This window comes from Erinaceus europaeus, chromosome 4, assembly GCF_950295315.1.
Source record: "Erinaceus europaeus chromosome 4, mEriEur2.1, whole genome shotgun sequence".
Lineage (NCBI taxonomy): Eukaryota > Metazoa > Chordata > Mammalia > Eulipotyphla > Erinaceidae > Erinaceus > Erinaceus europaeus.
Genome location: NC_080165.1, coordinates 18899827 through 18923672, shown reverse-complemented (window position 1 = coordinate 18923672; position 23846 = coordinate 18899827). Strand labels below are relative to the sequence as shown.

At 49.1% G+C, this 23846-nt stretch overlaps 1 protein-coding gene across 4 annotated transcripts in view; it reads left to right on the top strand.

The window, feature by feature from the left end:
• Nucleotides 1–4725: 4725 nt before the first annotated feature.
• Nucleotides 4726–23846, top strand: part of BRD1 (bromodomain containing 1) — a 56690-nt gene continuing 37569 nt past the window's right edge. The window contains exons 1-2 of one of the 4 annotated variants that reach the window (XR_009549395.1): nucleotides 4726–4956; nucleotides 8513–9893. Coding sequence is in view for 2 of the 4 variants with exons in the window: in XM_060188809.1 (XP_060044792.1) it covers nucleotides 8527–9893 (1367 nt within the window). In the remaining 2 variants the exon portion in view is untranslated. The remainder of the gene's footprint in view (nucleotides 4957–8512; nucleotides 9894–23846) is intronic. The other 3 variants (XR_009549394.1, XM_060188809.1, XM_060188810.1) reach the window with 3 other exon arrangements.

The window sequence follows — 23846 nt, the reverse complement described above, 5'->3', positions numbered from 1 at the left end:
CCGGGAATCCTTACGCGGTCCTTACACTTTGTGCCAACTGCACTTAACCTGCTGTGCTACTGCCCGACTCCCAGCACTACCGATTTCTCATTTTTTAAAAAGATTTTATTTATTTGTTAATGAGAAAGATAGGAGGAGAAAGAAGCAGACACCAGTCTGGCACATGTGCTGCCAGGGATTGAATTCAGGACCTCATGCTTGAGAGTCCAATGATTTATCCACTGCACCATTTCCGAGACCACAATTTTCATTTTAAAAAAAATTTTTATTTTATTTTTGAGATAGATGCAGAGAGAGAAGGACACAGAAACACAACCAGAGCACTGCACAGCTCTGGCTTATGGTGGTGCGGGGGATTGAACCTGGGGCTTCAGAGAGTCTCTTTGTATAACCATTATGAAATCTACCGCCACCCAATTTTTAATTTTGTTTCATTTTTTTTTAAAAAAAGATTTATGTTAGGGTGGGGGAGATAGCATAATAGTTATGCAAACAGACTCTCATGCCTGAGGCTCCACAGTCCCAGGTTCACCACCATAAGCCAGAGCTGAGCAGTGCTCTGGTGTTCAGAGAGAGAAGACAGAGCGCCACTCCAATACTTTTGGCACAGAGCAGCCTCAAAAATCCTGTGTTTTGTGGTCCGGGAGGTGGCGCAGTGCTAAGAGCTTTGGACTCTCAAGCATGAGGTCCTGAGTTTGATCCCTGGCAGCACACGTGCCAGAGTGATGCCTGGTTCTTTCTCTCTCCTCCTATCTTTCTCACTAATAAATAAATAAAATCTTTAAAAAAAAAATCCTGTGTTTCATCAGTGGAGCTATTACTCGGATGCCATTTTTGTTTCTTCCTTAGCTTTGAAAATTACAAATCCTGTTTCTGTTTTTCTAGTTGAAAGTCCGTTTTTTTTTTTTAAAAAATTTTATTTATTTATTTATTTATTTTGTTTTAAAGATAGAGGATAAGAGACTGAGCCAGGGATGGTGGGGGAGAGATAGAGTAGTAAAAACAGATTCAAAAGTCTGTTTTTATAGAGATTTATTTGTTGGTAAAGAGAGAGTGAAGAGAACATTAGTATCACTCTGACATATGTGATGCTGGGGATTGAACTGGGATCTTTATGCTTGCAAGTCCAACACACTGCTTTTATCAATTGCACCAACTCTCAGGTCACTTTAGTTGAAATTGAGACTTATTTTGTTTTATTTTATTTATTTTTTTAAAAAATATTTATTTACTTATTCCCTTTTGTTGCCCGTGTTGTTTTGTTGTTGTAGTTATTATTGTTGTTGTTATTGATGTCATCGTTGGATAGGACAGAGAGAAATGGAGAGAAGAGGGGAAGAGAAAGATAGACACCTGCTGACCTGCTTCACAGCTTGTGAAGCAACTCCCCTGCAGGTGGGAAGCCAGGGGCTTGAACCGGGATCCTTCCGCTGGTCCTTGTGCTGCGCGCCATGTGCGCTTAACCTGCTGCGCTACTGCCCGACCCCCTAGAACTTTCAATTAAAAAAATATTTTATTTATTAAAGTGGAAGGAAGAGAGAGAAAGAACCAGACATCACTCTGGTACATGTGCTGCCGGGGATTGAACTCAAGACCTCGTGCTGGAGAGTCCAGTGCTTTCTCCACAGCACCACCTCCCAGACCACCACAATTTCTACTCTGCCAACTGACAATCAGGCTTTGGCTATAGATCCTTTGGTGATCTCATTCTGGTATGCCCAAGTGTGGGTCTGTTTTCTTCTCTCCTCATGAACATGAAACTTTAAGAAGTCATTTCTGTTCTGCCAGTCCCTGTTCAGGCGCCATTTGCCAGGTTGGGCTAGCTTCATGGGTGGTAGAGAGACGACCAGGGACTCATGGCTGAGCTTGGAAGCAGTATCTCTTTATTCATGTGGAACGCATCACAATCTAAACTATCTATAATCACAATCCTGTCCTTATAAATCCTGAGGCGGAAGTGTCAGGTCCGAAGAGGATGTACATAGGATAGGGGGTGGGGAGAAGGAAAAAGTGTGCAAAAGAGTGAGGATTAAACCAATGCCCTGGAGGCAGGGCGGTGCTTAGTTAACAGTGGTTATGTAATAGAATACAATGTTAAGCAGGGGAGTTAAACCAATGAAACAGAAGGGGTCTTAGAAGCAGAATTTAGAAGCAGACCAACATTTCCCAACCCTCACAGGTCTGTCTTTATTTATAACACTCTGGGGCAGGGTGCTACCAGATGATTACAGTACAGTTGCTGACACATGCGCATAATTTCTCATCTCCCCATGGTAGGTCTCTGCAAAAGTTTCATACCCAATTTAGGCCCCTGAATTTGTCCCTTACTCTTGTTCCAGCTCATTGACTTATATTTATCTGGCTTGCTGAAGGTGGGAGAGGAATGAGTGCCGGCCTCACTTAACTTTTCTTCTTTGTTGAAACTGCCCTGGCCCTAGGGTTTGGACTCAGTGAATATCTGTATAGCTAGAGTCACTTGTAGTTCCTGGTTAGTGAAGATGTGGTCAGGGGCCTATTTTTCCTTGGCTCAGGGATACGTGTGGAGGATCAGTTCTGAGGTGGGACTTCAATCAGTACTGATCACTGGGCTACTTTCACTGCAGTCCCAATCCAAACCTGTACCCTGTATGCAGTGCAGGGAAACGTAAGTACTTGTCAATAGAAGTCACCCGCCAGCGTGCCTGGCGGTGGTGCATCAGGTTAAGCACACGTGGCATGAAGCACAAGGACTGGTGCAAGGATCCTGGTTCAAACCTCTCTGATTCCCCCCCTTTGCAAGGGGGCCGCTTCACAGGTGAAGAAACAGGTCTGCAGGTGTCTTACCAATTTTGGTAAGTTGTACCCTGCTCTGCTGTCCCTGTGAGTCTTACCAGCTCAGGAAGGCCTGCACCTTCTGTCACCACCCAGGGGTCCTTTCTGCTTTATCTCCATCCTAGGGATGGTGTTCAGGGACCTAATCATTCCCATAATTAAAAATCAGAGGGAAGAGGCCCAGTGGTGGTGCACCTGGTAGAGCGCAAGCTACAACGCTCAAGGACCAGGGTGTGAGCCCCTGGTCCCCACCTACAGGGGGAAAGCTTTGCAGGTGGTGAAGCAGCGTTGCAGGTATCTGTTCGTCTCCCTTTCTGTTATCCCTTTCCCTCTCACTTTCTGGCTGTCTCTATCCTATAAATAAATATTAAAAAAAAAAAGATCAGAGGGAGACACTGATGATCCTGGCCAGTGGTCTTCCCGCAGGGGAATTTTACTCATGCCTTTTCCCAAAGTCAGCCTCTCAGGTGTCTCCTGCACAATCTCCACTGTCTCCTGCAGGGGCCTTGACTGTCCCCATCGGGTACCTCAGGGTGCTCACTCCAACTCCACTTACTCCTTGCTTGGTTTTTTTTTTTTTTTTCCTCCAGTCTAGTGGTCCCCGAACACCCCACCTGACCTGCGTATATCCAGTGCCCCCCACTTCCTGTCAGCATCCCATTATGGCCTTTTTAAAAATTCATTGTTTTACAGACAGAGAGAAATTAAGAAGGGTGTGGGAGATAAGAGTCAGAGAGACACCTGCAGCCCTGCTTCACCACTCCTGAAGCTTTCCCCCTGCAGGTGGGGAACCGAGGCTTGAACCTGGGTCTTTGCTCACTGTGTGTGTTGCCGTGTGTGCTTAATCAGGTGCGCCACCGCCTCCCCATGGCCTTTTATTTTTTAATATTTTATTTATTTATTGCCTCCAGGGTTATTGCTGGGGCTCAGTGCCTGCACCATAAATCCACTGCTCCTGGAGGCCATTTTTTCCCCTTTTGTTGCCCTTGTTGTGGTTATTATTGTTGTTGTTGTTGATGTCGTCATAGTTAGATAGGACAGAGAGAAATGGAGAGAGGAGAGGAAGACAGAGAGGGGGAGAGAAAGATAGACACCTGCAGACCTGCTTCACCGCCTGTGAAGCAACTCCCCTGCAGGTGGGGAGCCTGGGGCTCGAACCGGGATCCTTACGCCAGTCCTTGCGCTTTGCGTCAGGTGCGCTTAACCCGATCGTCACCGCCGACTCCCTATTTTATTTATTTATTAATGAGAGGGATAGAAGGAGAGAAAGAACCATACCTCACTCTGGTACATGTGCTGCCCGGGATTGAACTCGCGACCTCACAGCTTGAGAGTTCAACACGTTATCCACGGCGCCACCTCCCGGACCACCCCCCATGTCCTTTCACAAGTGTTTTTCCCCAGGCCCCTCTGGAGTCCGCCTACCCCCCACCACTCCAGCCAGGACCCCACAGTTGCCCCGCAGTTTCCTTACTCAGCCTGCCAGCCCGTCGGGTCTCCCCTGGGGCCGCGTCTCAGATCCCTGCGCCCGCACCGCAGGTTCAAGGCCGCTGGCCCCCGCCCCCCCGCCCCGCTCAGCGCCCACCAGCTCCCAGCCCCTCCCCACCGCCCGCAGCCCCTCGCTGGCGCCCGGTCCCCCCGCCCCGCCCCGCCCCGCCCCGCCCCGCCCCGCCCCGGCGCCGGCCGGGCCCCGCTCGCCCCTCGCACCCCGCTCCTCCCGCCCCGCGCTCCTCCCCCTCGGCGTCTCCGGCGCTTGCCTCGCCCCTCCCCTCCCCTCCCCTCCCCTCCCCTCCCCTCCCCTCCCCTCCCCTCCCCTCCCCTCCCCTCCCCTCCCCGGCAGCGTCATGGCGGCGGCGGGCGGGGCGCGTCTCGCACGCTGCGCGCCGGGCGGAGCGCTCGCCGCATTGTTTGCTTCGCTGGGGAGTGAGAGCCAGAGTCCGCCGGCCCGCGTCCCCGCCGCCCCGCGCCCGCCGCCCGCCGCCCCCCGCGCCCGAAGCCGGCCGCGCCCGCCGCCCGCACCCCGCACCCCCGCGCCTGCAGCGGCGGCCGGGCCCGTGGCCGTTGGCGGAGGAGCCCGGCGCCATTAGCGCCGCCCGGCCGCGCCGCCCCCGCCCGCCGCCCGGCCCTGCGGCCGCGGCCCCGGAGGTGAGTGAGTGGGGGCTGGGGGCCGCCTCCGGGCCCAGCTCGCCGCCTCCGCCGCCGCCGGGCCGCCCTGCGCCGACGCCATGTTTGCGCGGCGCATTGTCCGCGGGCGGCGGCGGGCCGGGGCCGCGAAGGCCGGAGCGGGGCCGCGGAGACCGAGCGGGGCCTGGCGGGGGCCGGGCGGCCGGGGGAGGCCTGGCGGCTGGAGTCCGCACGGGGGAGCGGGTGGCCGGGGAGTCGGGGCGGTCTGCGGGCGGCGGGTCCGGAGGCTGAGGAGGGAGAAGCCGGGCGGGAGGTGCGCGCCTGGCCGTCGGGGCCGCCGGGCCGTGGCCAGGGCGTCCGGGCGTCCGGGCGGGGAGGCCGGGCGACCCGGAGTGCAGACAGGGAAGCTGCTTGGGCGGCCGGGCGGGGCGCCGGGGCGAGGCGGGGCTGTCGGGCGTCCGAGCCGCCGCGGAGCCGGGGAGGAGGGGAAGGAGGCCGAACCGGAGAGCCCCGGCGGCGCGGGGAGGCCGGGCGGGGAGACCCGGGAGCGCGGGCGGGCGGGCGGGCGGGCCGCGGCCGGATGGCGTGTGGGGAGGCCTGGCGTCGCGTCCCCGCCGCCGCCGCCGCCGCCGCCCCCGCCCCCGCCGCCGCCGCCGCCGCCGCCCCCGCCGCCGCCGCCGCCGCCGCCGCCGGGCCCCCACCGGCCTCCGGCACCACCGACGCCCTGTCACCGGACGAGAGTGGTTGATCGTGCCGAGTGGGTCCATTATGTAACAGACCCGGCTTGGTGTTGCCAAGACAGGAAACTCCCTGCTAAGAGGGACGCACTCTGAGTGAGCGATTGCCCAAGACAACTGTTGGCAAAGCGGAGCCCCACCGGCGGCCGCGGCCTCGGGTGGAGGGGACGCCCCGGGAAGCGCCCGGGGAGTGAACCTGCACCCCTCGGCGGACGTAACTTGGGCGAGGTCGGACTGACAAGAGCCGGTGGCTGTTGGCGGTGCAGTTGGACTTTTGACGAAACGTGTGTGCGGCAGGAAACCACAGGCATCGCTGCAGAGCCTCGTCACCCCCGACGTGTGTCCCTCGCTGCTGGGGCTGGACCGAGAGGGTTTGAACGGGGGGCTTCCTTCCAGCTGCCCCCGGCAGGGCAGGCCCAGCTGCGGCGCAGTGTTGGACCTGCGAGGGCCCTGCCGTGCGGCCCTTGCTCCCGAGCCGGGTGCAGTGGAGGTGATTTTCCCCGAAAGCCCTTGGGAGGCGTCTTCAGCTGTAGTCGGGGGAGCGCAGGGGGCCAGAAACGCGGCGATCTGCAGGTAGCCGGTCGGTCGGGCAGTGCTTTGCTGCCAAACGCCTTCTTTCCCCGTCACAATTGCTCTTTTTTTTTTTTTTTCCCTCCAAATTACAGAGGCAGTCGATGTTATGTTAGGTGAAATTCTCGTAGAAAGTGGGCAGGGGAAGAGCTGCATTGCCTGTTGGGAGAGAGTGGTTTTTAAAGGACTGCTGGTGCCTAGAGCCACTTGGTCTGGTGCTGTAGATGAGAAAGGGACCTTTTCTTGTTGCCTTTTTTTTTTTTTTTTAAACCAGAACACTGCTCAGCTCTGGTTTATGGTGGTGCAGGGGATTGAATTTGGGACTTTGGAGCCTCAGGCATGAGAGTCTCTTTGCATATCCATTGTGCTGTCTACCCCTGCCCAGGGGCCTTTTTCTTTTTAATATGGTAACTAACTTGCTTCTTTCCCGGCTCAGTAGTGACATTAGGGTCTCCTCTGCAGTTTGTTTCAAACGCCCTGGAGGCTGTTCCCACCTCTCCCCAAAAGGAATTGTAGGTCCAGGGCTACTGAGTGGTGGTCTTGCTGACTGCTGCCTGGGAATCCACTGGATAGGGATAGTGGGCACCTGGCAGCCCCTGAGATGAGCAGGTGAGTGGGGTGTGACCACAGTTGCTCCCCCCCCACGGTTATTACTGGGGCTCCATGTAAGCACTATGAATTCACTGCTCCTGGAGGCCCCCCCCTTTTTTATTTTTTTGGATGGGACAGAAATTGAGAGCAGAGGGGAAGATAGAGAGGGGCAAAGACTTGCTTCACCACTTGTGCATCAACACCCCTGCAGGTGGGGGGGCGGGGGCTTGAACCAGGATCTTGCACCAGTCCTTGCACTTTGTACTATGTGTGCTTAGCCTGGTGCACCACTGCCCGGCCCCCTGATTACAGTATTTTTCATGCCTCACTTTCTCTCAGATTTCAGCATAAAACATGGGTTACTTTTTGAGAAAAAGTAAAGAAAATCATGATTTAGAGAATCTCAAAAAAAAAAAAAAAAGCATTTAGGATCTACTAGAATTTCCTTTCAAGACTTAAAGTGAAGGCTTCTTTTTGAGAGTTTTTCTCCAAAGACCTGAGGGCCTGAGATTGTGTGAATGTTCAGGCTTTAGTGGGAGTCTGATGTTCCAGATACGAGCCTGGCTCCAAGTTGTAATTTGTTTGCAAGATAATCTCTTAAAAATTATTTTTGCGTCTTCTTATCTGTAAAATGTTTTTGGAGGGAGGACACTGAGACTTTGTGTCTGTGAGAGGGCGACCTTGTCAGTTATAACGTGAAAACCTCCTTGATGGGTGTTAAAGGAGTTCTCACACAAGGGAGACTGAAAATTAATTCAGTGACATCAGGTGGCAGAGATCCGATAAGAGCAAATTCTCACAAGTCTCTGGTCAACCAGCAGGCAACTCCATTGCAGGACCTCTGAACAGTGCCTGTGTTTTGGGAGTAATGCTTGCTGGGGAGCCAGAGAAGAGCCTTTCCTTTCCAATTGTGCAGAAGAGGAAGAGAACAGAGCTGCTGTCGGTGGCACACTGCTCCTGTCTGAATACATAAGGGCAGGGCCCAGTTAGGGAGTGCCCTTTCGGGGAGTAGACTCATTGACTTGTTGGGGGCTTCTGGGATGATCACCCATCATACTCTGCGGAGGCCGAGTTGGGGTTTCTTGGGGTGACCAGACTGGGACACCTTTGGGGTTCACTGTGATTAATAGTAACATGGCAGAGGTTTCTGGCTCTTTGAAGGGATGGGGTGTTTTGGCTCCTAGGGCACTCTGCTGCCCATTACCAGGGAGGGGAAGAGGGGAAGAGCTAGTTTGGGGAATAGTGGTCAGTAACCAGAAGGCAGTGAACACATCCACTGTGCCTGCTGGTATCCACCCCTGTGCATGGGCTTCCTTGGGCTTAGGGTGGGACTTCTCCTTGGAAGGGAGGTTATAGCCACCTTGATTGTTTGGTGAGTGGTGGGGTTAGCAGTGTTTTAGAGATGCCTAATTTTGTAACTTCATGTCCCCCTGACCTTCTCTTCTTCCCAGGAATCTTTGGGGAGGGTGGACGGGGGCAGGGGGACAGTCTGTCAAAGACTGTTGGAATGCGATTGTGAGTCCTGGGATGAGTGCTTCTGGAGACCTCAGAGATGTGCTAGCTGTGAGTTTTGTTTTGATTGAGCATTTTAGTCAGCTTTCCTGAGCATGCTTTGGTGGTTTTCTTAAGGCCTATGGCACTCTGCCCGGAAGTAACTTTACCTCTGACTTGTGTTCTAGGTAATCATTGCCAAATGAGGAGGAAAGGACGATGTCATCGAGGTGCTGCAGCAAGGCATCCTTCCTCCCCGTGCAGTATTAAACATTCCCCGACCCGAGAGACACTGACATACGCACAAGCTCAGAGGATGGTCGAGATAGAAATTGAAGGACGCCTGCATCGGATCAGTATTTTTGATCCCTTGGAGATCATATTAGAAGATGACCTCACTGCTCAAGAACTGAGTGAGTGCAATAGCAATAAAGAAAATAGCGAGAGACCACCTGTTTGCTTAAGAACTAAGCGTCACAAAAACAATAGAGTCAAAAAGAAAAATGAAACCCTGCCCAGCCCTCACGGCACACCGGCCTCTGTCAGTGCGCTTCCTGAGCCCAAGGTGCGCATTGTGGAATACAGCCCCCCGTCTGCCCCCAGGAGGCCCCCTGTGTATTACAAGTTCATTGAGAAATCGGCGGAGGAACTGGACCACGAGGTGGAGTATGACATGGACGAGGAGGACTATGCCTGGCTAGAGATTGTCAATGAGAAGCGCAAGAGTGACTGTGTCTCTGCTGTGTCTCAGAGTGTTTTTGAGTTCCTGATGGACCGCTTTGAGAAGGAATCCTACTGCGAGAACCAGAAGCAGGGGGAGCAACAGTCCCTGATCGATGAGGATGCCGTGTGCTGCATCTGCATGGATGGTGAGTGCCAGAACAGCAACGTGATTCTCTTCTGTGACATGTGTAATCTGGCCGTACACCAGGAGTGCTACGGGGTGCCCTACATCCCCGAGGGCCAGTGGCTCTGTCGACACTGCCTGCAGTCCCGGGCCCGGCCTGCCGACTGTGTGCTGTGCCCAAACAAGGGAGGTGCCTTCAAAAAGACAGATGATGACCGCTGGGGCCACGTGGTGTGTGCCCTGTGGATCCCCGAGGTCGGCTTTGCCAACACCGTGTTCATAGAGCCCATTGACGGTGTGAGGAACATCCCCCCGGCTCGGTGGAAATTGACGTGCTACCTCTGTAAGCAGAAGGGTGTGGGTGCCTGCATTCAGTGTCACAAGGCGAACTGCTACACGGCCTTTCACGTGACCTGTGCCCAAAGGGCCGGCCTCTACATGAAGATGGAGCCCGTGAAAGAGCTGACTGGCGGCGCCACGACTTTCTCTGTCCGAAAGACCGCTTACTGTGATGTCCACACGCCCCCCGGCTGCACCCGGAGGCCTCTGAACATTTACGGGGATGTCGAGATGAAAAATGGTGTCTGTAGAAAAGACAGTTCTGTGAAAGCAGTCAGGTCCACATCCAAGGTTAGGAAGAAAGCGAAGAAGGCCAAGAAAACAGCGACTGAGCCCTGTGCAGCCCTGCCCCCTGTGTGCGCGCCGTACATCCCCCCGCAGAGGTAAGCGTCTTCAGGGGTCTAGGCAGGAGCTGTGTCACTGTGACTGCCATGCTTGCTTTATGAAGTTATCTCCTAAAATGTGGTCTCATTCATGTACTGTGTGTGGAAGCAAAGATGTCGCAAAATACTAGAGTCAGACTCAGATTTTTGGTTTTCATACATAACATATATGTGTGTGTACACACACACACACACACACACACACACACACACACACACCAATAATTTAAGAAAATTTTGAAGAAGAGCCAACCAGATTATTACTGTGGCGTATATGATGCATGATGTTGGGGCTTAAGTTTAAGACACTGTGCTTGAGAGCCCAGCCGTACCCACTGCTGCACTGCCTCTTGGGTTGTTATACTTATCAAAAAAACATTGGGGCCAGCGAAATAGTTCACTTGGATGGTGTGCTGCTTTATTTTTTTAAGAGTAACTTAAATTTTTTTTTTTTAAAGATGTATTTACTGAATAGTGACAGCCAGAAATCTAGAGGGAAAGGGGTGGTAGAGAGGAATTGAGGCAGAGAGAAACCTGCAACACTACTCCACCATTTAGCAAAGCTCTCCCCCTGCAGGTGGGGATGGGGGCTCACACCTGGGGCCTTGTGCATGGTAACATGCGCACCCAACCAGAAACACCACTACCTGGCTTCTAACTTTCCCCCCCTTTATTGGGGGTTAATGGTTTACAGTTGCAGTAAATACAGTAATTGGTACATGTGTAACTTCTCTTAGTTTTCCTCGTAACACTGACCCCCCCCCACCTAGATCCTCCTCCAGAATGGTGCGCTGCTTTGCCATGCACATGGCCCAGGTTTGAGCCCACCCCTCACCGCATTGAAGAAAGCCTCAGTGCTGTGGTGTGTCTGTTTCGCTCTCTTGCCTTCTGTTTCATTTAAGAAACAAACCCACAAAAAAATCATTATTTTTTTTCTTTGCCTCCGGGGTTCTCATTGGGGTTTGGTGCTGGCACTATGAATCCACTGTTCTTGGAGGTCATTTTTCCATTTTACTGGACAAGACAAGTTGAGAGGAAGGGGAGATAGGGAGAAAGAGACACCTGTAGACCGGCTTCACCATTTCTGAAGCGTCTCCCTACAGGTGGGGAGTGGCGGCTTAAACTGGCATCCTTGCACTTCATATTGTGTTTAACTGGGTGCACCACCACCCGACCCCCCAAAACAGATTGTTTAGGAGAGGGGAGCAGGAGAGGAGAATCAACATTAGCAGCAGCCTGCCATATGAAGTGCCGGGGATTGAACTTTGAATCTCATGCAAGATTAGAAAATACTTTCTTTTAAAATATTTTGTTTCTCTTTTAAGATTTTATTTATTTATTAATGAGAAAGAAAGGAGGAGAAAGAACCAGACATCACTCAGGTACATGTGCTGCCGGGAATTGAACTCAGGACCTCTTGCTTGAGAGTTTAATACTTTATCCATCGCGCCACCTCCCAGACCACTTAAATATTTTGTTTTTTTGTATTAACCTGAGGGTGAGAGAAAGGGAGAATAAGAGAGAACTAGTGCATCACTCTGGCACATGTGATGCTGTGGATTAAGTTCAGTACCCCATGCTTTAAAAAAAAACAAACAAAACACAGAGCACTGCTCAGCTCTGGCTTGTGGTGTGGGGGATTGAACCTGAGACTATGGAGCCTCAAACCTGAGAGTCTGTGTAACTATTATGCTATCTACCCCCACCCACATTTAAATTTTTTAAAATATGTTACAAGGGATTGAGTTCAGGGCCTTGTTACACATATGATGCTGCTGAGTGGTTCTTGCCCCATTTATTTAAAAAATATTTTTACTGAGAGAGAGAGAGAGACAGAGAGAGGGGAAGGAGCAGTACACTGAAGGCACTCTACCATCCTTGGGATTCTGTCAGTGATGTGGTGTCAGTGATGTGCTGAGACTGACACCCAGAGCCTCTTACATAGTAAGGAATGCTGTCCCAGGTAAGCTCTCACCTGATCTTTACTTAGTTATTGATGTGCTGAGGTTCTGCATGACTCTACCTTTTCAGTGGGCTCTCTCTCTCTTTTTCCTTAAGTTAGTGAGAAAGAAGGGAGAAAAGGAGAGAGAAGGAGAAACACCATAGCAGCTGTCTCTTGGTTCCTATTTTAGATATCTCTCCAGTTCTCTATCTTCATCTATTTATTTTTACCAGGGCACTGCTTAGCTCTGGCTTATGTGGGAGATTGAACCTGGAACTTTGAAGTCTTTTATTTAATTAATTAATTTTCTCTTTTGTTGCCCTTGTTTTTCATTGTTATTGTAGTTCTTATTATTGATGTCGTCGTTGTTAGATAGGGCAGAGAGAAATGGAGAGAGGAGAGGAAGACGGGGGGAGAGGAAGATAGACACCTGCAGACCTGCTTCACTGCTTGTGAAGGGACGCCCCCTACAGATGGGGAGCCAGGGGCTCGAACCGGGATCCTTACGCGTCCTTGGGCTTCGCATGCGCTTAACCCACTGCGCTACCGCCCGACTCCCGGGACTTTGAAGTCTTAACTGCATAACCATTATGCTGTCTCCCATACCTACTTTTTTCTTTTTTTTTTAACCAGTAGCTTATTTTTCTATAGAGACAGAGAAATTGAGACAGAAGGTAGAGAACAAGACGGGGAGAGGGGGCTGGGTGGTAGCGCACATGGCGTAAAAGCGCAAGGATTGGCAGAACGATTGAGCCCCTAGCTCCCCACCCACACTGTCCACGTGGGTGAAATCATCCGGTATTTGATAATTTAATCTCTCTGAATAATGTCCTTGAGCTCAAAGTGGCAATATTTATTTCCTGTTAATAGGTAAGTAGTAGTCATTCATACAAATGCATCACATCTTTATCCGACATCTGTCAATAGGAGCTTCAGTTTTTTATTTTAGCTATTGTAAGTAGTGCTGCAGTAAACACTGGGGTGGATATAGCTTTCTGTTTGCATTCTTTGAGTAGATACCCAAAATGGGATTGCTGGATCATAATGGCAACTTTTTGTTTTTCTAAGGCAGATACATTTCTTTTTAAAACAAAAGGCTTATTAATGAAAGAGGAGGAGGGAGGGAGGGAGGGAGGGAGGGAGGAAGGGCTGGAGGAGAACTAGAGCATCATTCTGGCACATGCAATGCCAGGGATTGAGCTCAGGCCTTCATGCTTGAGAGTCCAGTGCTTTCCCCCACTGTGCCATGTCTAGGGCAGCTATGGAATAACTTACTTGTAACTTTTTAAATAAAATTTTTTGTTTTATTTATTGGATAGAAACAGCCAGAAATCTAGAGGGAAGGGGGTGATAGGGAGAGAGAGAGAGAGAGAGAGAGAGAGAGACTTGCAACATTGCTTCACCACTTGCAAAGCTTTCCCCCTGTAGGTGGGGACTGGGGGCTCAAACCCAGGTCCTTGTGAATTGTAACGTGTGCTCAACTAGGTACGCCACCACCCGGTCCCTACTTTTAACTTTTAAAAAAAATTTTATTTATTTATTCCCTTTTGTTGCCCTTGTTGTAGTTATTATTGATGTTGTCATTGTTGGATAGGACAGAGAGAAATGGAGAGAGGAGGGGAAGACAGACAGGGGGAGAAAAAGATAGACACCTGCAGGTGGGGAGCTGGGGGCTCGAACTGGGATTCTTACTCAGGTCCTTGCGCTTTGCGCCACTTGAGCTTAACCCGCTGTGGTACCGCCTGACTCCCTACTTTTAAGTTCTTAAGGAAACTTCAATTTCCAAAATGGCTACATCTGTCTATCTGTTCCCTTTTAAAAAAAGACTGTATTTATTTATTGAGAAAGATAGGAAGAGAGAGAAAGAACCAGACATCACTCTGGTATATGTGTTACCAGGGATTGAACTCAGGGCCTCATGCTTGAGAGTTTGCTGCTTTATCCACTGCACCACCTCCTTAATGCCCACACCAGCCTTGATCCAGATGCTGCCAGCCAGTGTGACCTGGCTGTGTTGATTGAAGTGACCAGGGACTAGGCCCTATCCACTCCAGATATTTGTCACCATCTTTGGCAAGACAGAATGCTTCCCTCACCTTGCTTCCCTACCTAAAATTGGGAACTGTGCAAGATTATTAAAATAACTCGGTGGAAAGGGAAACAGCATGATCAAGTCAGACACACGGGACTGGAATCCAATGGAAGAGGCGTGATCTCCATTCTTTCTGTTCTGCCATAGCCTCTCTTCCCTTTTCCTTTCCCTCTTTCCCAGTCCCCTCTCCCCTGTCCCTTTTTCCTCCTCGTCTCTCTCTCTCTCTCCCCCTCCCCTCCCTTCTCTCCTTTTTACTTCATCGTGTAGATTGTGTGGTCAGTGTAAGACTCATACTAGATCTCAGTGTTGGGAGCAGGATTCTGCTTCACTCTTGAAAGTGTGTCCTGGGGCCTACCCCGCCCCTTTCCCTTCCCCTCCAGCTGTGTCCACTTCCATGGGTCAGCTTCTTTCCTCCGTGTTAGCTGCCCTTATTACTGATGTGCTTTCTTTTACTCATTTAAGAAGAAGTACTCTTTCAACATAAGGTAAGTGATTTGGTGAATTTCAGAGAGTACAAAACCCTAGCTTCCTTGAGCTTTAAGGAAGTATGTGCTTTATAATAGGATATAGACTTTAGAACAGTTTGATTAAGGAACTGCTATCAATATAATGAAGATACAAATGGATTCCTGCTAAGAACAGCTTACATCTTATCTGTGGATACTTGGATCGTCTTACTGTTTGGAAATGATTCACAGTGAACATAAATAAAGTCTCATTTGAGTTAGAGGCTTCCAAGATACTTCTACTGTAAAATGGAGTAAAACTGTCTTCACAACATTGAATTTTAGTTTTTTGTTTCAGTATATCTTTGATGTAAAGAAACACATACCAGCCAACACACTGATGATGTTTTTAATGCAGTGCTGGGGAATGGGCTAAGGCTTCATATTTGTACGATGAGTGTACTGAATGACCTCCTAGCCAATAAATAAATAATTTTTAAAAGTTAAAAAAAATTCATCTGAGGACCAAAAACATAGCTTACCTGGACAGTATACCTGCTTTAGCATGTTTACAACCCAGCTTCAAAGTCCAGTACCCTGGGCCTAGGTGGTGGTACACATGGGGCCACTTTTTAATTCTGTACTTGAAAAGAGGAGGAGAGACAGAGAGACGGCACCAGACAAAGTGCCACTCTGTCACCTCTGTAGTTTTCTTTGGTGCTCTCCCTTTTGCTCCTGTCTGGAGTTGATCAAATCCAGGGCCTCACACGTAGCGTGGCAGGGAAGGAGAGGGAGGGGGAGGGGGAAAGAGAGAGGGAGGAGAGAGAGAATGAACAAACTCTGAACATCACTCTGGTACATTGCTGCTGGGGATTGAACCAAGGACCTCATGCTTGAGAGTCCAGTGCTTTATCCACAGTGCCACATTCCAGACCACTAAATAAGTCTTATCCAGACATAAACCACTGTCAAAACTAGGGTCTTTGCAGTCAAAACTGACTTAAAATTTTTTTTTTTTTATTTTACACCAGAGCACTGCTCAGCTCTGGCTTGTGTTGGTGCAGGGGACTGAACCTGGAATTTTGGAGCCTCAGGCACGAGAGTCTCCTTGCATAACCATTACATGCTATCTATTCCCCTGCGCCCGCCCCAGACTGACTTTTTTTAAGCCACCAGGACCTTGCACGTGTGATTCCATTATTCCTAGGCTGATTTTTTTCCCCCCTTTATTTTAGTTGGAGAGATGGGGGGAAGAAAAAGGGAGAGAGAGGTGAGACATTACACATCTATAGAACTCTGGCTGACATCATGGTGCTCCCATATGTTACTTGTTCTTAAATCTCTGCCTGATGATTTATCTTCTAACCCCTCGTTGGAACTGATCTTTGCTTATTTTTTGTTGTTGCTTGGGCTTCACTAAAACACCACAATGAGGTGGGTACTGGACTTTTTCTTTTAACTTTATTATTGGATAGAGACAGAGAAATGGAGAGGGGAGATACAGAAGGAGAGAGGCAGACACCTGCAACTCTACTCCACCACTTGTTAAGTTTCCCCCTGCAGGTGGGGACCAGGGACTTGAACCTGGGTCCTTGTGCACTGTAGTGTGTGCATTTACCATGTGTACCGCCACCTAGGCCCAGGGTACTGGACTTTGAAGCTGGGTTGTAAACATGCTAGAGCAGGTGTACTGACCAGGTAAGCTATGTTTTTGGTCCTCAGATGCACTTTTTTTAATTTTTAAAAATTACTTATTTATTGGGTAGAGACAGAAATCCAGAGGAAAGGGAGGGATAAAGAGGGTGAGAGACAAACATATGCAACACTGCATCACCATTTGCAAAGCCTTTCCCCCTGTAGGTGGGGACGGGGGGCTCAAACCTGGGTCCTTGCACACTGTAACGTGTACACAACCAGGTGTGCCACCACCCTGCCCATCTCAGAAGAACTTCTAAAAGACATACTAAATTTTTTAAAAAAAATTTAATATTTATTTATTCCCTTTTGTTGCCCTTGTTTTATTGTTGTAGTTGTTACTGATGTCGTTGTTGTTGCATAGAACAGAGAGAAATGGAGAGGGGAAGGGGGGAGGTAGAGGGAAGAGACAGAGAGACACCCGCAGCACTGCTTTACTGCTCATGAAGCTTTCCCCCTGCAGCTGGGGACCAGGGCCTTGAACCTAAAGCCTTGTGCACTCTTAACGTACGCTTAATGGGGTAGACCACCACCTGGCCCCTGAGACAAAGAAAAAAATCTGGTGGAGAGAAAGGAAAAAGCATCAAAATATTGCTTCATCGTCCCAGCGCCCTCGGCGGTGCTGTCCATGGCGCTCCCATACGGTGCTTGAGCCAACCCCGAGCTTCATGTATGGTGTGGGGAACATGTTTCATGTATGGTGTGGGGAATGTGTTTAATGTATGGTGTGGGGAATGTGTTTAATGTATGGTGTGGGGAATGTGTTTCATGTATGGTGTGGGGAACGTGTTTCATGTATGGTGTGGGGAACATGTTTCATGTATGGTGTGGGGAACATGTTTCATGTATGGTGTGGGGTATGTGTTTCATGTATGGTGTGGGGAACTGTTTCATGTATGGTGTGGGGTATGTGTTTCATGTATGGTGTGGAGAATGCGTTTTACATGCTGAGACACTGCCCAGGCCCCTACTCTAGTGCCTTCTCAATAAAAGGGCGATGTGTTCATAGTCTATTTGTTTGATTATTTTCTGTTTTATTTCCTTGAGATTAATGTTTTATAGTCAACAGTAAATACAATAATTTGTACATATATAATCTTTTAAATATATATGTATTTTAATATTAATGAGAAGGGATAGAAGGAGAGAAAGAAGCAGATATCACTCTGGTATATGTGCTGCCAGGGATCAAACTCAGGACCTCATGTTTGAGAGTCTAATGCTTTTATCTACTGTGCCACCTTCCAGACACTAATCTTTTTAATATTTTAAAAAGAGTGCCACTCTGTCACATCCAGTGCAGAGGACTGGACCTTGGACCTCACACTATTTATTTATTTATTTTCTCTTTTGTTGCCCTTGTTGTAGTTTTTATTATTGTTGTCTTTGATGTTGTTGCTATTAGATAGGACAGAGAGAAATGGAGAGAGGAGGGGAAGACGGGGAGAAAGACAGACACCTGCAGACCTGCTTCACCGCCTGTGAATTGACTCCCCTGCAGGTGGGGAGCAGGGGGCTCGAACCAGAATTCTTACGCTTTGCACCATGTGTGCTTAACCCACTGCACTACCGCCCACTTCCACTTTTTTTTTTAATATTTATTTATTCCCTTTTGTTGCCCTTGTTTTATTGTTGTAGTTATTATTGATGTTGTTGGATAGAACAGAGAGAAATGGAGAGAGAAGGGGAGAGAAAGATAGACACCTGCAGACCAGCTTCACCGCTTGTGAAGCGACTCCCCTGCAGGTGGGGAGCCGGCGGCTTGAATGGCGACTTGATCCTTACGCCCACCAGTTCTTGCGCTTAACCTGCTGCACTACTGCCGTGCTCCCAGACTTCACACTTGTAAATACAGTGCTTTAGCCACTGCACCACATCCCAGGTGTCATTTTTTTAAAAAAAATATTTATTCCCTTTTGTTGCCCTATTTTATTGTTGTAGTTATTGTTGTTATTGATGTCATCATTGTTGGATAGGACAGAGAAATGGAGAAGGGAGGGGGAGATGGAGAGAGAGAGAGAGAGAGACACGTGCAGAGAACTGCTTCACCGCCTGTGAGGCGACTCCCCTGTAGGTGGAGAGTTGGGGGCTCGAACTGGGATCCTTATGCTGGTCCTTGCACTTTGTGCCACGTGTGCTTAACCTGCTGCGCTACTGCCCAACCCCCCCCCCTTTTTTTTTTTTTTTTTTTTTTCCTAAGCCACAAGGAAAGACTGCTCCTTCCTCCCATCTTTCCTTCCTTCCTTCCTTGAGCACTGCTTTTGTTCATGGTGGTGCGGGGGATTGAACCTGGGACTTCAAAGCCTCAGGTATGAGAGAGTGTTTGCATAACCATCACCCTGCTGCTATTTTTCTAATTAAAGTCTAGAACAAAGGTGTAGGTGTTGTGAGTCTTGATCTACCTGTTTAAGAAATCTGAGGCAGAGCAGTCAGGCTGGGATTGAACAGATAGAAACAGATAGGATGGTGGTAAGGTGGTTGACTTGTCCCTTGCACTTGACTGCTCCACCTCCTTTAAACATTATTCTTTTTGTTTCAGACAGAGGGTGAGGGACAGAGGAGCTTCCCCATGCAGGTGTTTCTGTTTGGTGCCAGGCACTCAAACTGGCATCCTTGAAGCTCTGATTTTGCTCTGTGAGCCGTCTGTCCACCTGCATTTTGATAGAAAGAACATCTTCTCTGGTTGGGTCTTACTGCCATGGTGACCTTCATGGCTTTTTGCCTGTGAGGTTTTCATCACAGTTGTTTTTTAAGTTCCCCATAAGTTGCTCTCCCCACATCTTCCTGTCTTTCATGATTTTGTTAACTATTTCTTTGAAAATCTGCACTGTAGAAACCAAAATAAGGAAAAGTCAGGTCTTCAGTGAGAGAAATTCCCACGTCTCCTTTTCTTTTTGTCCTTTCTGAGAGGAAAACATTTTGGTGTCTGTTACTTGATTCTCCAATCGTCCTTGTGTTGGGAGCCCTGCCTTTTCCTGATACTGTTCTTCCGATTGGATCCTGCTCGCTTTTGTGGCAGCCCTACTTCATGCAAGGACAGGGCCAGGCACCCCAAAGAAGAGTGGTGGTTCCGCTCTGAGGGACTGCTCTTCCTCCCCTGAGGCCGGTGACTTGTCCTCTCGGTCACTGGGATGGTTCGTGTGCTCTGCTTAGTGCAGATGCTTGTGTGATAAGCTTGAGTTAATGACAAGGATCAAGGATCAGGTGTGCCACTTCACTTCCCTGAGGACCCTCTTGTTGTCCTTAAGACTAGATGAAGATGGGAGAGTGAATGTGTAGTAGGAACTGGACAGAGACATTTTAACGCTTGTTGAATATACAAGAAAAAAGTTTGGATACTTACTGGCAGGGGAGACACCATGATCATGAAGGTGGTTTTCCCAGGGCGAGGCTTACCCATTGCCCAAGTAAAAAGTGGGGAATTGGGTTTTGTTTTGTATGCATTTTCCCCCTACATTTCTACCAGTTTTATTCTTTCTTTTTTAATTCTTATTTATAAAAAGGAAAACTGGGGTGGAGGGTAGATAGCATAATGGTTATGCAAACAGACTCTCATGCCTGAGGCTTCAGAGTCCCAGGTTCAATCCTCCACACCACCATAAGCCAGAGCTGAATAGTGCTCTGGTTTAAAAAAAAAAAAAAAGGAAACACTGACAAAAACTATAGGATAAGAGGGGCACAACTCCACACACAGTTCCTACCACCAGAACTCTGTATCCCACCACCTCCCCTGATAGCTTTCCTGCTCTTTATCCCTCTGGGAGCATGGACCCCGCCCTCCCCCCAGGGTCATTATGGGGTGCAGAAGGTGGAAGGTCTGGCTTCTGTGGTTGCTTCCCCACTGAACATGGGTGTTGGCAGGTTCTACCAGTTAGTATTATAAAAAGTTTGTTTGGGGCTGGGTGGTAGCACACCTGGTTGAGCGCACATGTTGCAATGTGCAAGGACCCGGGTCCGAGCTCCCCATCCCCATCTGCAGGGGGAAAGCTTTGCGAGTGGTAAAGCAGCGCTGCAGGTGTCTCGCTCCCTTCTGTGTGTGAGCTGTGGATCTGGGAAAGAAGAATAAAGGGTCCCTGGGTGGGCGGCAGCCCTGCCCCAGATGCCGCTCAGCAGAGTAGCATGGCCACTTGTGTTGGCTCATAGAGCTTAGAGAGGCAGGGTGGGGACCTCTAGGGGTAAGGGTGCTAGCTCCCCCCAGTGTCCTTAGTAGAAGGGCTGATGAAGTGTCTAAGGCAGCAGCTGACTGGAAAGAACCATTAAAAGCACACTGGGAAATATAAATGGCATGTTTATGGACAAGCAGGTCCATGGTGCTGTCTTCTTGCCATGCCCCTGTCCACCACTCAGAAGGATGCTGTGCTTAACGTGGCCCTCTCAGCTCCTGTGTTTCAGATGAAAAAGGGAGTTGCTCCTGTGTATTTTGAGCGTTGTATGTGGTTCTCAATGTGCTGTGTATGCCTTGTTTCTCTTCCTGAGCCATAGGAGTCCTGGCGTCCTGGATAATGGAGGTGTATCCCATCGGGCAGGGAAGTCTTCTCAGGTGTGGTCCTGGTGTCTGCTGAATAATGTCTGCTCCTGTTTGTGTTCTCCTGGCATCGGATCTGTGCTGCTGCTCGCAGCCAACCCAGATGCTGGTCACGGAATTCTTGCTGAGTCATCTTCTCTGTGATGCAAGAAGCAGGCGTCCCTTTGAAGTCCCTCCAGGTTTTTGTTGACCATGTCTTTTTCCCATCAGCGTCTTTCTCCTTAGGGAGGTTCCCCCAGTAGACTGGGCTGTTCATGTGGCTCCTGCACAGAGCAGGCAGGTGGGGCAGCTTGTGGGAGGGGCTTCACTGGCACTTTAGTGGGATTTTCACTGAAGTTGGAATCTGCACTTAGATCCAGAGATCTCAGTTCCTTGTTAGGTGGCTGAATAGATCCACACTGCAAGTGTTTACACACACACACACACACACACACACACACACACACACACACACACTCTCTCTCTCTCTCTCTCTCTCTCTCTCTTTCTTTCTCTCCTCCCCCTCTCCCTCCTCTCCCTCCCTTCCTCCTCTCCCTCCCTCCCTCCTTTCCCTCCTCTCTCTCCCTCCCTTGTCTCCCTCCTCTCTCTCCCATGGATAGTCCTGACACTTGTAGCAGGACATAGAATTCTTCCAGGAGCCAGTTTCACACAGAACTGCTATATTTTTTTATTTATTTTTTAAAGTTATCTTTATTTATTGGGTAGAGACAGCCAGAGATCTAGAGGGAATGGGTTGATAAAAGAGACAGAGACACCTGCAACACTGCTTCACCACTTGCAAAGCTTTCCCCCTGCAGCTGGGAGTGGGGGCTTGAACCTGGGTCCTTGCACATTGTAACATGTGCTCAACCAGGTGCGCCACAACCCGGCCTCCAAAACTACTTCTGATTACTATCCCCCCCCCCTTTCTTTATAGGCTTGGGTGGTCTGATTTCTCTTGTGCCACCCTGATCTCTCCTAACCTAAATTGTCTCAAAAATGAGTTTGCTCCACAGAAAGATATTCAGTCAGTGAGGAAAGTACAAAGAAGTTAGCCCTGCCTGCCTTCCTCCCTCTCTGTCTCACCACCTATAAAACAAAACAAACCTGCTAGAATTGTGGAGTGGTGCAGGTACTGAGCCCCAGTGATAACCTTGGTGGCAAAAGAAAAAAAAAGTGAGGTTATAAGGTTGTATTCTGGAGTCACACTCTCCAGAGACTGGGGACATCACAAGAGTATTCTCCTAATAAGTACACAGCGGGCTTGAGTATACTATCCGGGGGGGGGGGGGGGGCACCTTGCCAGCCCCAGTTGGACTGGCAAAATCACTTACCTGGATAGCACACCTGTCTTGCCACGGGTGCAGCCCGGGCTCAAGTTCATCTCACATCTCTTTAGAGGATACTTTAGTGTTGCAACACCTGTCTTTCTGAAAAAAAGGCAGACCAGCCTGTCGATGACCCAAACCCAAACCAGTCCCAGTGAACAACACAACAACAAAACCCCAAGCCATTGTTTCCAGAACTGGTATGTCTGGAATCCATTACTAGTTTTTGGAGCTGCCTCTCCCCATGCCATACAGCCTCCTCTGGCGTTTCTTTAGAGGTCTAGCCTTTGTTTGGTGGGGTATACAGAAGGGGTGTGATTTTATGCCTTTTCCCAGATGTCGAAGTCCTTACCCAGAATCCAGTGCTCATGGCTCTCTTCCTGAATGTCTGCTTCAGAAGCAGAGCTTCCTTGCTTTTCTGTCTCTCCCCTGTGAGCAGCTCTGGGGCTTTTCCTCTGGGCTCTAGATGGAAACCCCCCCCCCCCCCCAGCTTCCTATCCCTTGGCTTTAATAGTAAAAACTAGTAATAATTTTAATAGTAAAAACAGATAGTTTTTACTTTTAAAGCTCCACACCACTGGACATGAATGTGGCATGCCTAGAGCTTCTTTAATATTTAATGGAAGTTTATACTTTTCTCTTTAAAAATTCTGTGAAAGGGGGTTGGGTGGTAATGCAGAGGGTTAAGCGCACATGGCGTAAGGATCTCAGTTTGAGGCCCCGGCTCCCCACCGCCAGGAGCGGTGCAGAGCGGTGAAGCTGGTCTGCAGGTGTCTTATCTTTGCCCCTTTCTGTCTTCCCCATCTCTCTCCATTTCTCTCCGTCCTATCCAACATCAATAACAATAATAACCACAACAACGATAAAACAACATGGGCGACAAAAGGGGAAAAATAGCCTCCAGGAGCAGTGGATTCATGGTGCAGCCACCGAGCCCAGCAATAACCCTGGAGGCAAAAACAGAACAGAACAGAACAAAACAACTCCATGAAAACATCAGTATGCTTTAGTGTTTTTTTTTTTTTTAATGTGTTATATACATTTAGGGTTTCTTATATTTGATTTATCACACTAGATCCTTTTAAATCTCCCTGCCCCCAGCACTGCTTACCTCTGCCGATGGTGGTGTTGGAAATTGAACCTTAGATCTCAGAACCTTAGGCATGAAAGTCTTGCATAACCATTGTACTATCTCCTCAGTCGCGCTTGGTACTATTAAGCAGCCTTCCACACTCATTTTTTTTTTTTTTCTGGCCTCTGGGGCTCGGTGCCTGCACTAAGAATCCTCTGCTCCTAGAGGCCATTTTCCTGATATTGTTGCCCTTGTTATTGCTGCTGTTGTTAGAAAGGACAGAGAGAAATTGAGAGAGGAGTGGAAGATACACAGATTGTTTGCTTGTGAGAGGGAGAAGCAGAATTAACACATGGAAAGTGGGGATTGAACTTGGTACCTTATGCTTCAGAGTCTAATGCTTTGTCTACTGTGTTACCTTCTAGGCTGCCAAGAACTCCCCTCAGCCCCCACAAGCATTGTTTTGCTCTGGCTTATGGTACTTCGGGGGAAATTGAACTTGGTATCTTAAACCCTCAGGCATGAAACATGAGAGTTTTGGGGTTACCACTGTGCTATTTCCTCTGCCCCTGACATAGTTTTTACTATTAAAGTATTTTTTAATTTTTGAATGATTTTTTTTTTTTTTCTTTTTTACCAGAGCACTGCTCAGCTCTGGCTTATGTTGGTGTGGGGAATTGAACCTGGGACCCAAGAGCCTCATGCATGAGAGTCTGTTTGCATATCCATTATGCTGTTTTCTCCCATCCTATTTTTGAGTAATTTATGTATTTGAGAGCAACTTTGGGTCTGCCGGTACTGTAGATATCGTCCTTCCTTTGTTCCTTTTTTTTTGCTTGTTTTTTGATATTTTTTTATTCCCTTTTGTTGCCCT